Raw genomic sequence first — 14,902 nt, forward strand, 5'->3', positions numbered from 1 at the left:
ACAAATAATGATAAAATCGGTAAAAACTCAATTTGCTTAAAAAAGATTGGAGAACCTGACGCGTGTGTTGTAGTTGTTGTATGAAAATAAAAAAATGCATATAAATTAAAGAAAATCTCGTCTAATTTTACAAATGTCTATCTATATGAAAACCAAGCAAAAAGTTGAAAAATAATGCAAAACTTTAATTTTGGAAATAACTGAGTCATGATAAAAGTTTTTTAATTAACTACTGCAGCGCGGCTAGTTTTCAGTTGTAATATTCAATTAAATGTTGCACAATTAAACTTACATAACGGTATCAATGCGCTATTTGAAGCAAAGAAAAAAGTTTACGGCATAAAAAGGTGACTTGTTCAAAATACGGGAATTTATCAATATTAAAAATTAAAATACAGGCAAAATATAGCTGAAAATGTTTGAAGTTGTGGAGTTACGCACATGAGACCAAGCGAAATTTGAAGAAATAATATAAACTGCAGTTGGAGGTGAAGAATAGCTGTGAATTGTAAATTTATGCCACTGAGAAAGCCATGCATGAATACTATGAACATTTAAAAATGTAAATTGCACATGAAAACAGGCTTGAAAAAATAAAAAGTTGAACCCTAAACGATTATTGAAACCACAAATGCATATTTTGTAAGTTTAGCAAAGTTTGCGGAAACAAAATAGCAAAGAAAATTGTTAAATCAGTGAAATAAGAGCTCACACATCAGAAAAGCAGTGAAATAATTTTAAGAAACTTCAAAAGCGACAAAAACTAGGAAACTTGTCATCGAAAGCAACTTATGTACGTAAGTACAAAAATAAGAAAAGTAAGAAAGTGTACTTAAAATTTATAGATAACTGTAATAAAGTGTATTTCAAAATAGTTACACTATATAACTCCAAACATTACAACAAAAAATAACAAAAATAAATAAAAAATAATTAAAACAAGTAGTTTGAATCCATATTACTTTGTGTTATATATAATTTTTGCTAAAAAAAGCAAAACAATCTTAAAATTTTGGTACACGAAAATAAGTGAAAGTGATTTTATAATGAAAATTAATTAAATAAATACGGCATAAAAAATTGCAACTAAATGCGCCGAAGAAAGAAAATATTTTTCAAACCGTTTGTGAAAATTTTTCAAAATCTCCGTCAAAATGGAGAAGACTGAGACTAACAAAACTAAAGTGCACTGTGCAGCAAAAGTGAGGAAAACTTCTAACGGAAATACTGTGGAAATGGAAAAAATATATGAAAAATAAAGAAAATATATATAAAAATATATGCACATTTTCAAAAAATAAAATAAAAATTTACCCGCAATTTGTGCGTAAAGAAAGAAAATACCATACATTGTTTTAAAAAGTAAAAAGTGCAATTGTCGCTCTCCAAAGTACGGAAAATTTTCAGAAAATTTTGTTTGCAATAAAATTATAAAGTTTATTCAACCAAATAAACCACTGTATACACCAGCAAATGTAAATACAATTGGATTGTGGGGATTATCAGTGTAATTAACAAGCGTAAATAAGTGTTTATACAACTTTATCAGCTGGTGAGACATTTTTTCCGTGATTGGATTACTCTCCGAGAAGTAAGTACTAAGATTATGAAATATGAGCAATAAACTGTCGTTATTACTTTTTTGGGAGGGGACACGAGTTGGATCTCCGTTGTCATTTGGACCTCGCATGCGCTTAACAGGCGTTGGTCGATCTACTAAGCCTTTAACAAAGTTCGTCTTGCCGCCATGGTAGTGTGCTCCTTAAAATACTGAAATATTACTCTTTTTGGCTCTTTTTCCGAAAGTATGTCGCAGAAAAAAATAGGAAAATTAAAAAAACAAAAACAAAAAAGCTTCCATAGCGCAATACAGAATGGCGTTAAAAATTTTCTCTCTAAATTGGAACTACATATCTCCGAAATTCTTCCTTTGAGAGTGGAAACTGTTTTGAAAAACACCATTCTGAAAAAACCTCATTTAAAGATTGGAGTTGGCGCGTTTCCCGCTCTGTTCTACAAGAAACGCTGTAGCGACTCTAATAATTTTAATTTCGATTTCAAAATTGAGAGAATGTTTATTACGGTGTATACTATCCGTTAACAAAAAAAAATCGATTTTTCGAAAATTTCACAATGAGACGTTTCTTTAAGCCTAGATCCAGCTTCGAATGACTGATGGTGTAATAATATTCTCAACGTGGATGATACTTAAGTTTATAATTTTTATATATAATATTTATTATCAATTTATATAATTAATAATATATTTTTTTCTCTTTTTAGGTGACAAAATAAAAATTAAAGAAAACATAATAAAAGATCCCAATATCGCGTCAATTGAAAGTGATTTATTAGTGTGTAAATTGTAAATACAAGTATATATTACACATGTATGCAAGAACATACATAAACATACATATATACAAAAAATATAAATAAGAAAATTAAATAAAAAATAATTTAAGAAAAAATTGTAAATTGCAACGCCACGATACCCAATTGTGTTCAAATCTCGCGCTAAAAGAAAAAGTATTTATAATTAAAAGTGTTTCTAAAATATATATGTATTTACATAAGCAATTAATATTAAAGCATATAAAAAATAATAAAAAAATAGTGTTAAAAAGTGTATAAATTAAAGTTAAAACAAAAATTATAATTTACAACGACAAAAAAATAAAAATGAATTAATGAAGAGAGTGTCAATACAAATATACCGAGAAAACCCGAAAGCTGCATCTTGAAAACGATAAAAACCGAAGTTAAACGTTAAAGTAAATTTGCATAAAATCAACAAAAAATCAATTAAATGCAAAAAAATTGTCACTAATTAGTAAAAAAAATAACACATGAAGTGTATAAATGCAATAACAAGTGTGTACAAATTATAAAATGAGCTCATAAAGAGCGTGAGCGTTTCGTGCAAAGCCGCAAGTGTTCTCAGTTTAAGAGCGAATTAAGCACAGTTCTTTGCTTATCAAATATTTTTACGATTTAACGAAAATTTTAAGATATTAACAGCAAAGAATTTCGTTTTATTCGTCATAATTTTTGCAACAACAACAACAAGTGATAAAAGTGTTTCAACCCCAAAGTAAATATATATTCATATAAGATATAAAAATATGGCATTTAAGTGCAAGTGTGTGTGTGTTGCAGTGTTGTTTCTTTGTTCAATCATCAATTTCGATGAGTTGCTCGCGTAAAAATCTTAATTAAACACAAAGCAAATTTAATTCAACGAAAAATGATGAATTCTACTGAACATGCTGTTTGCGGATGAACAAACGAGGTAAGTGGCATATATTTGACATATGTACATACATACATATATAGATATGTACATATAACTATGGTCTCAATTATATTTACATAAGTATATGATGATTATATACATAGTACATATAAGTATTTTAAGAATATCAGAAGTTTTACTTGAAAAATATCAGTAAATAATTTTATATTTTTCTCCTTAATCAAAAACTAAATTTTATTGGCATGATTATATATTTTATAGATGAGTCTGAACAACTGTATCTGCTGTAGCTTCGGCAGAGCTCTTTGAATTCTCATTTCTCCTATTCTTCTTTAACAAATAATAAAAAAGCACTAAGCCCCTATACAAGGTGCGTTCCAAAGTAAACAGGACTTAAAAAAATGGCCTCAACGTCTGCATAACGCTTTTCTTTCATGGGCAAATGCATGTTCCCGAAAAGAAAGAAGTTGCACGGTGCCCTATCAGGTGAATACGGGGAGTGCTTAATGGTTAAAATGTGATTTTTCTTCAAATAATCGTGCTTAGAATGTTGGATTCTGAACAATTTTTGGTCGTCAGTCAACTTGTACGAAACAAATCGTGCACACACCTTTCGTAAGCCCAAATGTTCAATCAAAATGTGCTAAATCGATGTTTTAGAGATGTTCAATTCCATTTCCATGAATTTCAATGATGATTTCGGTTGATTTTTGATGAATTCACGCAAAGTTTCGATGGAATTCCCGGTGATCACGGATGTTGATTGGCCCACATGTTGATTGTCATTTATGTCCTCACGACCACTTTGAAAACGTTGAAACTACTCGTGCACTCCGCTACGGAATAGGCAATCATCGCCATAGACTAGTTTCATCAATTGAAACGTTTCGGTAAAATTTTTACCAATTTTAAAACAAAATTTAATGTTGGCTCTTTTTTTGAAGCTCATTTTCGCACCGATAATACAAACATACTGACACTTAAAATGAAATGTCATGAAATTCTCACTGGAAAATCGCTACATATAAGAAATTCTGATGCACCAGTCGACATATAGATGGCGCCACCAGGGGCGCAAGATTCAAAAAGTCCTGTTTACTTTGAAATCCACTTTGTAGATAAGTAAATATTCCACTTTCTGACGGTCAGAGCTTCTAAAACTGGTATTACCGATCACCGAACACTGCGATACCGTACCATTACCAGTAGCCTGATTATTAATGTATGTATGTATAATACATATTTAAATTATACATCCGAGAAACTTTTAAATCTCATCGCGTGCCTTCGCCCGAGTTTTTCTACTATTTCTATAAATATATATATATAAGTATGCTAGGTCTCTATAGATAACCTTTAACTTTTCAAGGTCCCTAATCTTGAAGCCAGTCTGTATGATTTCCTCATAAAAGTTGTGTTTTTCTTAAAACACGTTTTTCTATGATATGTAAATTCAGTAACTAGGAGTTTCTCAATAAATTTTTTTTCTAACAATTCATATGTGTTATAAAACTAGACATTGCGTTTTTCTAAATAGAGAACTTCAAAAGCTGAAATTTTGGCTCTCTTGGTCCAACGTAGCGGGTGTAAAAAGTTGTAAAATAAAATTGGTTTTGTTTTGTATGTCTACCGCAAGTATACTGTCGTATATTTAAGGTTTTTGGCCCAGAATTAGGATTCCATAAATATTCCATAAAACTGTTGAGAATTTCAAGTTACTTAAAATAATGAAGGAAATCGATGAGGCTCTCCCACAAGTTCCGCTCTTTTCAACAACTTGCAATATTTATATACAATAACAAAACAAAAGCAATTGCAGTAGAATGCGCTGTTAGAGTGTGTGTGTGTATGTATGTCTGTAATTGCATTTCTCAATTAAATTGCCGCATAGTTGCCACATTCATGACCTCCCTCACGGCGTCAATGAGTGCGCGAACGTGCTGTTAGCGAAAGCAAATAATATAAATGCGAATAGTTTGGCGCGAGCGTTGGCTTTGCATAAATATGAAAACACATATACATATGTATAAGTATATAAGTATAAGTATATAAGCATATAAGTATGTGCAATTTTGTATATTTATGCTTTTAAGTATCCATATCCATAAGTACGTTTGCATGTGTTTGGTATAAACACAGCGTTTTGCTGCAACAGTGCGACATGACGTCGTGCTTCTTGTTGTGCTTGTACTGGTTGCATTGCTGTTATTGTTTTCACAGCTTTTACATTTAATTAAGATGGCTGCGACGTCAGAACCTTAGTGACGACTGCTTGCTGTTGCAGACAAAAGTCGGCGAGCGTTTGACGGCTGCACGCTAACAATGTGACGGCGACGCATGTTGTCACCGATCGGCGCAATTGTTGTTGATATTTTTTTTTATTATATTCTTGTTTTTGATATTTTTAACGGTCTCTAGATAGCCCGTGGTAGGCTTTACTCAGCTACTATTTAGTTTTTAGTTGGCAATTCGTTCTTTCCTATTATTTTCACTAGTAAATTTTCATATTTATTTGTTTTTTTTTTGTCATACAAATATGTATGTACATATGTATAGTATGTGCCCATGCGAGTTCATACCTAACGCTTTTGATTTGTTTTAGCTTCATTTATTCGGCTGTACTCAGCAAGCGTAGCAGTTGACTTTGCTATTTGCTGTTGTCATTGCATTGTTGTTGTTGCTGTTGTTCAATATTTTATAGTATAGCTGTTGGTGTTGTCATAGTGTCGCTGTTGCAGACAAGGAAGTAACGTAAAATGTTAATTTGCAGAGACTTGCCTGTGTGTGTGTGTGAATTTGAGTATGCGTGTATATATTGTATAAATATGTATGTATGTATGTGAGTGTCTAAGCAATAGACGAAAAAACTTTACTCCAAACGAGTTCCATATCATGAACTATTTAACAATTTTTTACGGTAACTCTTAAAACACCAGAGAACTAGTTTCAAACTAGTTATTTGTGGACTAAAAACAAACTTTGAAACATCCTACATTTGAAAATACTGAAATATCGGACTTATGGACAAAATATTTAATATTTAAAAATTTGTCGTGTTAAGCAACCGAAATATCGTTCGGTACTTTAAATCAGTATGCAAATAGTTACAAACTTGTTATTTATAATCCAAATATGATTGAGTTAAATTAGTGACCAAAATCCTCCTCTTTGTTGAGAATAAATCGCGTATTTTAACGCTCTTAAAATACTCTTTCCTTATTCATTTTGCTAAACTGACAGAATTTTGACAAACAGTATACTTGCTAATAGTTGCGCACTAGTTATAATCGGTCTAGTTCAAAGTTAATTTTTTTTTCAAAAAAAATAAAATATATTTTACTCACTACGACAGAATTAAAAAATAATTAAAAATTGTAACTAGTTACGTATTAGTTACGTACTAGTTACAATCGGAGCAGTTAAAATGAAATGATTCATACGAAAAATTCGCACTTCCTCTTTGTTTAAACGTATTTTTAAATGTACTGTCATAAAAACAAAAACATACATATACACAAGCTCATCACAACAACAAGTTAAATAGCTTGTAGTAATAACAAAAGATTGCTTTGCACTGCCCAGCAAAATATTATAAATATTTATATGACAATTTGTAGACTCATCTGACACATCCATTTGTTTGTAGTTATGTTTATGCTGCCGCCTTTAATATGTATGTGTGTTTGCAAGTATATCTCATAATCCGTTTGCCAGTTGGCGTCTTTGTGTTTTGCAAATTTACTGCAAAATTTTTGCGGTTCACACTTTTGCGCGTCGTTCATTCATATTGCTATTGTTGTTGTTGCAGCAAATGCAATTTTTTCTAGGACGTGATTGTTATGTATTGCTTTTGTTTCATCTTTATTTTCATTTTTCGAAATCAATGACAAAATAATTTTATATTTCATTCAGTTGCGGCAGGTCACCTCGTGCGGACTGTGATTGCGTCGAAATAAAATTTCCTATGCAAGAGTAAAAATATTTACAGTGTGTTGCTTGGGTTTTATAGAAGATTTCACTAATCAACCCCTTTGGGAGACTTGACTAACATCGGCGAGTTTTCAGAACTCTTTGAGGAGAAAAATTTCCCAGCGAGTTCATTATTTTTATTGGTCTTTTGCAAATTTTTTCATGGCACGAATATGAAGGTAGCAGTTATATACAAATCTTCTATGGAAAATTTTTGTATCTTGAAATCACAGGAGATACTTGTGCTAAAACTTTTAAGTGCTCAAATCTCTCACTACATACGTATAATAGTCTGATATCATTTCTAAGCAATTTGGCTGAAGGGCAGACTTTACTTTACGGAAATACTAGAATAATGTTGGAATCGGAAAGATAACTATTCCAAGACTTTCAAGGCCTTGGATCTACTAATAAATATAGCAGTTTGTGGTAATTTCTAACCAATTTCACTCAAGGGAAGATAATTTATTTTAGGGAAGCACAAGAATTATGTTGCAATCGGAAAGTCAACTCTTAAAAAATCTAGAAAGCATTATTTCGTTTCATATAATGGTTTCATATGATTTCTAAGTTAATACACTTGAGAAAAGTTATTAATTTTAAGGAAATATGAGCATTATCACGAAATCCGGTGAGGTAACTGACCCAAAATATCGAAGGTTTCATATCTTTCTGCACATATAATATTTTGATCTGATTTCAAAGCAGTTATACGCGAGGAAAGATGATCTTTTTTAGGGAAGTGCTAGATTTGTGGTGGAATCGGGAAGGTAATTGACTTAAAATCATTAAGGCCTCAGGTATCTAACTACATTTAATATTTTGACGTTGTTTCCAAGTTATTATACTCGACCGGAGAAGATTTATACAGAAGCTTTTTATATTATTATCAATAAAAATAACATTTGCACAGTTTTTCATTTCTTCTAAACATACCAGAGCTTTCTTTAACTTAATCTGATGAAAATCAAATCTTATAGAGTATAAAAATGCATTATACAGTTACTTTTACACTCACAAGGGTCTAAGTGGTCACTTCACTTGCTGCTTATAGCAGTACTTTACTGAAAATTAATGGTTATTCTGGTTGTATATGTACATACATATACATACATACATATATCCAAGCTGTGGAGCACCTTATCAGACATTCAACTGTCGTTAAACTATCAACCGTAAATATGCTTACATACAAACAGACAATGCTCAAGAACCGATCACTTCAAAGTGCCAACAAAAACAAATAAATTTGTTTAGAATTCCATACAAACATACATATAAACCCCTATCTATCGCTGCTTTTATAATCTTATCGCAAAGTTTGTCGTACTTTACTATGCGTCGACTATTTTATGATACTTGATTTCACTTGGAGAGATCGCCCAGCCAAACCTGCAATCAGCCAGCTAGCCACTACAATTTATGCTGAGCATTCTGAGCAGCAACTAAAAGAAAATGAAAGTAAAAAGACTGGAAAACCCACATCTGCATTAGGCAGGAAAATCAGCTAATAGCAACAACAACAGCTATAACAATAATAAAGATCATGATCAGTTGAACTTGGCGTGAGACTAGCGGATTTGGCTAGTATAGACAATCGTTGTGCAAAAAGCAAAAAGCAAAAAACGTAAACGATACATAAAAGTCATTCACTGCGCTGCAACGCGCCTAACCGATCTTGCAACGTCTGCCGCGTTAGAGTCTACAGTTGCAATGAACTGCAACAACAAAGCAAACAGCGGTGCTCTGGCGAAACTGGTAGATAACAAGAATATAAAAGTAACAATAATAACAACAGACAATTTTAAAGTGCGCAGAAGCAAGCAATGAAAAAATCAAAAGCAGTTTTAAGATCACATTGCGATCGGCGCGAAAATTTTCTCCCTTTCAATAAATTTGTGCTCATTCGCATTGTGGAAAGTACGCATGTGCGCTAGAGAGTGCTGAGTGTGAGAGTTAAAAGCGATAAAGTTAAGATTTAATTATGTGAAACAGTTGTCAAGACTGATATTGATTAGATAAAGGTCGAAATACACGTTATAATTGAAGAAGTACAATATTTAAAACACACAAACTTTATAGCTTTGATTTGTCCACTGAGCGTAATGGAACTGCCATTAAACATATTAAGCTTTTCTTTATAACATTTCTTCTGTAATAATGCAATCAGATCGTTTTCGCCGCATGCATTGCTAAACCTCACAACGAATCAGCTAAATTTAGTCATGGTGGAACCAATTTGGATAATCTGCCCTTTGGGGCAGTCACCAAACATTCCACTATCCGACTGATTGTATGCCCAATTCTAAGAGCCAATGCTCTTGCTCTAAGAAAAACGTCGTCTCTTTCCATTGCTAGAGCTAGTAAGATATTGGCGAAAGCCTCATTGATGCGCTGTAGATTAATTTGATGGATCTTTATTCTCCAAACTATTCTCTGACCATAGACTTCTCATCTCTTCTCAAGTATTCCAGTAAATTTACAATAGACTTTCGAGAAGTGCTTCATTGAAATCTATCAACCATTCGCGGGAGTTTGAAACTACAGTGTTTCTTTTGTGAGGGAATACTGGAGGGAAGCTCAAAAACAATGACTTGTCGATTTTTGTATTTTATCAATGAAACTTTTGCGAATGTTTGAAAACTCAAACTATTTGAAGATCAGCCATACAGCTTCTTCGAAATTCTTCTATTTTCAATTCCTTTAAAAAATATCATTTTCTGAATAGATATTCTTTGCTAGGGAGTACCAGAAAAGACGAGCCGCTTTCTAATGATTGATGATAGCGAGTTTGTGTGGCCTTTCTTCTAGAGTTTATGGATTTTCTTGTCAAAAATGGTACGCTCAGCGGTTCGAACCTGAAATTGAATTGGGAAAAACATCTTTTGCATATTTTTATAACATAAATTACATCAATTAGGTGGCGCTGTGATAGAAATATTGCTAAATCCCTTCGTTTAACTCTTTTCGTATTTATGCTGCAATATTACTTCACCCAATATTTTAATACAGGTTTAGCTCTATAGACATCACTAAAATCGCTTTGACTACATTTTTATTTAATTTTATTTCATTTCATATTTTCTTTAAACACTTTCCTACAAAATTTCTCACTTTCAAGCAATATAATTTCTGAAATTTGCCATTAACCCCGCCCCAGTGTCGAAATTAGCCATTGCACATTTTGTTTTCGAATTTTCCATGCTTTCGCCAATCTAACAATTGAACTCGCCCGAACTGCACAGAGTTCATTGTAATACATATCCGAACAAGCAATGGGGGAAATCAAGCAGAAAAAAGTGGATTTGCCGCTATTTAATTGCAACATAGCATGTATTACATCATAATGCCACAAATGCTTCCTACTCTGCCACATACACGTATACAAACATAACTGACTACAACAGCACAGAGCAAAAACAAAGCAGCGAAAATTACCAACCAAAAAAATATGAAAAATAAAGAAGCCATCAGCAAAAATCACACTCTGCTCTTTGAGCGCAGTGGAGAGTACACGTATTTGTGTGAAGAGCGTTAAAGCTCCCACTCGCTAGGTGGCAAATACTCATACTCGTATTGCTGGCTTCATTCACGGCTGTTGGAGCCACTATGTACTTTTGTATATTCCACGCCAAAATATTTCGTATTTTTTATGTTTCATTGTGTGCGTGAGTTTTAGGCTGCAAAGAGAGTGAGCATCAGTACGCATTTTGCGAATAGAACGCTCTGTTTACACAAAACGACGCTGACAGTGTAGAAATGCCGGCAGCGTGGTTGTGTGGTGCTTGGTAGTGTTGCCGATTCTTCAAATAAATTTTGAAAGATTTTTACACTTTTTCGGATTTTGCTATTACATATATGTACGTACGAGTTGCAAGAATCCGCTTATTAGTATAGTAAAAAGTACTTAAGAGAGTAAAAAGCCCATACGCAAGTTATCCAGGCTTAGTTGCTTAAGGAGTCTTTAAATGGTTAATAATAAAATGGTTAATAATAAAATACTAAATGTATTCAGAGTAGGACTTAGATATTCAGTGACTTGTCGGCTATTGTGGTTTAGAAAGAATAAAGGGTGATCCAATTTGTCGTTCGCTGCTGTTTAAAGAAAAAATACAGAAACTTCAAATATAAAGGGGAATAAAAGAAAGTTCGGCAGCACATTTTTTAACAGTTATTTTTTGAAGATTATCTCTTTCAAATGTCGACCGCGGCTATGTGTCAGATAGTCCATCCTTTGAGTCCAATGCAATCGATGTGGATGACTCGTAAAAGCATCACGACTTGTTACTGTCGTCGAGATCACGAGTTTCAATGGACGGTTATCATTATCAAACATGATTGAGAAAATAGGGACTGTTGATTCTCTCTTCAGGTTTCTCTTCATCGCAAATGCGGCAATTTTACTTGTCTGCATACCCATTGAGGCAGAAATGGGCCTCATCGTTAAACAAAATATCAAAAACATTGGATCTTGTTGGAACTTATCAAGAGCGTAGCGATGTCGCTTGGGAAGGTTGGGCGACTTCCATTCTGGCGCAAGCTGTATTTTGTACGCTTTCAATTTAAGATCTCGATGTAAGTTGCTGCGAACGTCGCCGAATCTACCCTCCAAGGTCTCTGTGTACACTCTTAGCTAAGACTGCTATATTTTCATCGCTGCGTGCTAGAAGTGGTCTTTTGTGGTATGGTTAGACATATCCAAAAATGAATGCTGGGTCTCAAGATGGGTTATGATGCTGCGAGTAGTACGCTCAGTAGGCCGATTATGTTGACCATAAGTTGAACGAAGCCCAAATAAAATTGGAATATTGGTTTTTGAAAAAATTACTAAAAAATGCAAGAAATATAATATAAAAAAATAGTAAATACATATGTATATAAGAAATATTAAAAAATAGTAAATTTTTTTTTTTATATATATATATTTTAATTTTTTTTTATTTTTGAAAAGAAAAAGGAAAATTTGAAATTTATAATATGGGATGCCCTTTTTCAAAGATTATTAAAATGATAGGCAATATTAAAAAATAGTGCATTTTTTATGCTTAAATTTTTTTTTTAATTTTGAAAACAAAAATAAAGATTGTAAAAATGTAATGTTTAGTTTCGAAGAAATTACTAAAAAATATAAGAAATATTAAAAAATAGTAAATTTTTTTTTTTATATATATATATTTTAATTTTTTTTTATTTTTGAAAAGAAAAAGGAAAATTTGAAATTTATAATATGGGATGCCCTTTTTCAAAGATTATTAAAATGATAGGCAATATTAAAAAATAGTGCATTTTTTATGCTTAAATTTTTTTTTTAATTTTGAAAACAAAAATAAAGATTGTAAAAATGTAATGTTTAGTTTCGAAGAAATTACTAAAAAATATAAGAAATATTAAAAAATAGTAAAATCTTTTTGTGAATATATTTTTGTATTTTTGTTTCTATATATTTTATATATTAAAAGTTGGAAATTGCCAATAAATTATGATTGTCGTTACTTAAAAAAAAAAAATTTGAAATTTGAATTTTTTACATAAATATATTTGAAATTTGAATTTTTTTTTTTGTTTTAAGAATAAAATTCGGTTTTGTTAAAATCAGAGTTTTATTTTTGGTAACTTTTTGGTTTAGAAAATAAATATACTATATGTATTCCATACAATATTAAATCTTCAGATGTTCTCAATTATTATATTTTGAGCGGCAACACTGGCATTTGATTTAGACAGAAAAAGAAGAAACACCAGCATAATGCAAGACAAGCGCATGCTTTTTTTGTTTCAAGTGAAGAAAGCAATTTCGGCTATTTGCCGAAAACTTCCAAGCGAGCAACGAAGTCAGTAAGATTGTAGCTAAAAGCACTTCAAGGTACTTGCATATGTATGCGTGCGTGCGTGTGTGCGTGTGGAAGGGAATGGTGGGAATGCGTTGTATGGAAAAGCGGCAAGCTGCGGGGCAAGCTGGAAAAACGGACAGCTGTGCGTGTGAATTGGGATACAAAAACGAAAAAATTGTGCATTTGTATGTATGTGTGTGTGTGTGCGTGTGACTTGTTTAGTGGGCGTGCCGCTTGTATTGCGTATGTATGCGTGCGTATTTGCGGTGCGTTTTGAGTTCATTGAACTTTGCTATTGAAATTTTCGGGAACAAACAACACACTCACAGGAACACATATTCGAACAAACAAATACGAACACTTATGCAGAATGAAATGTACTTTGCAGATATGGTAACATGGGCATAATCATAATGAAAAAGCACACAACAATAACAACAATAAGCAGCACGCATGACGATAGCGCGTTCAATGTGGTGGGTGTGTGAAAAAATACCAAAAAAAAAAAAAATATACATATAAACAGAAGTATACTATATATACCGAAGTAGGTATATTTATGTAAAAACTTTCCGATTTAAGCATTTATATATGTATGTACATACATTGTATGTCTGTCTGTATATAAGTTGAGGCAAATCCCTAAATGGCGCGTCTTTTTGCTTACAAAATTAGAGCTTCAGCATTTAACTGTGACTTCAGTTATATAAATAGTATGTACATAAGTATGTAGAAGCGTAAATACACATTTACCTGTACATACACATATTTATACATATATGTATACGCAACGTTATCTTATTACTTACTAGAAATCCATTTTTGTATTATTACTTGCGTCATCTGCGTTTGAGTGGTTGTTATTGTTAGGTTGTTATAGAATTTATATGAAGGCTTATCTTTGTTTATAGACACAAATCTATGGGTGTTGTTGGAATCATTTTTATCATTTTTAAACGCAAAACTCAAAGAATATAAATACTATGTATTTTTGTTCTACGACGCTTTATTATCGTTCAAAGAAAAAATTCGAACGTAGCAGTCTATTTTTTATATGCCGTATGTATTTCACTATTTTTTTAACATTTTCAAAAGTAAATATTATATTTAAATTTTGTAAAATTTTTTTTACAATTTCGTTTGAGTTTCAATAAGTTAAGTTACGTCAAATTAAATTACGTTAAATTAAGTGAGTTTTTAAGAGTATGTATTTAAAAAAATGTATTTAATATTTATTATTATGTCCAACTTATAACGTCGTCGTTAAGTTGAGTTACAGTAAGTTTCTAAGAGTGTTAAAAAATTTTTCATATTAAACATGAATTTAAATGTGAGTATTCAGAATATTTTTATAAAAAACATTAATTTACGTAAAATTACGTTACGCTAAGTTATGTCATGTTTTCAATAGTATAAAGTTGGGTTGTCTGAACAACGCTACAAATTTAAAATTTTTCGACATAAAACTAAAATTCATAAATGAAAATTAATAGTAATTTTTACAAAAATAAGAGTCAAAACATAAATTTTAAATAAAAAATAGGCTCTTAAAAAAGCTGTATTTTTAATTTTTAGCTAAGTTATTTAAAAATGGAAAATTTTGAATGAAAATATTAGAAGTAGTTAAAAAAATTAAGCGGCACAATTTTCTTATATAAAAACAAGTCTAAACAAAAAAATTAAAAAATTTCAATTAAATTAACTTTAATTTTTTTGTGCTATGAAAAGTAAAAAACATTAGTTAAAATTATTTTTCCTATTTTTTTATTATTTACTTAAAATTTAATTTTGTTTATTAATTTACGTTTTCTTCTATATTTTTCTTAATACACTTATTAAAACAAAT

The 14,902-nt window shown here is 31.4% G+C and overlaps 1 protein-coding gene across 1 annotated transcript in view; it reads left to right on the forward strand.

Annotated features, from left to right (window-relative positions):
• The first annotated feature begins 3,105 nt into the window (after positions 1 to 3,105).
• The window catches only part of LOC108972353 (E3 ubiquitin-protein ligase cblA-like), a 74,566-nt gene continuing 62,769 nt past the window's right edge, over positions 3,106 to 14,902 (forward strand). The window contains exon 1 of the mRNA XM_018938906.1: positions 3,106 to 3,292. Coding sequence (XP_018794451.1) covers positions 3,267 to 3,292 — 26 coding nt within the window. The 5' untranslated portion in view covers positions 3,106 to 3,266. The remainder of the gene's footprint in view (positions 3,293 to 14,902) is intronic.

Source organism: Bactrocera latifrons, unplaced genomic scaffold (assembly GCF_001853355.1).
Source record: "Bactrocera latifrons isolate USDA-ARS-PBARC rearing strain unplaced genomic scaffold, ASM185335v1 scaffold_4, whole genome shotgun sequence".
NCBI classification, from domain to species: Eukaryota; Metazoa; Arthropoda; class Insecta; order Diptera; family Tephritidae; genus Bactrocera; species Bactrocera latifrons.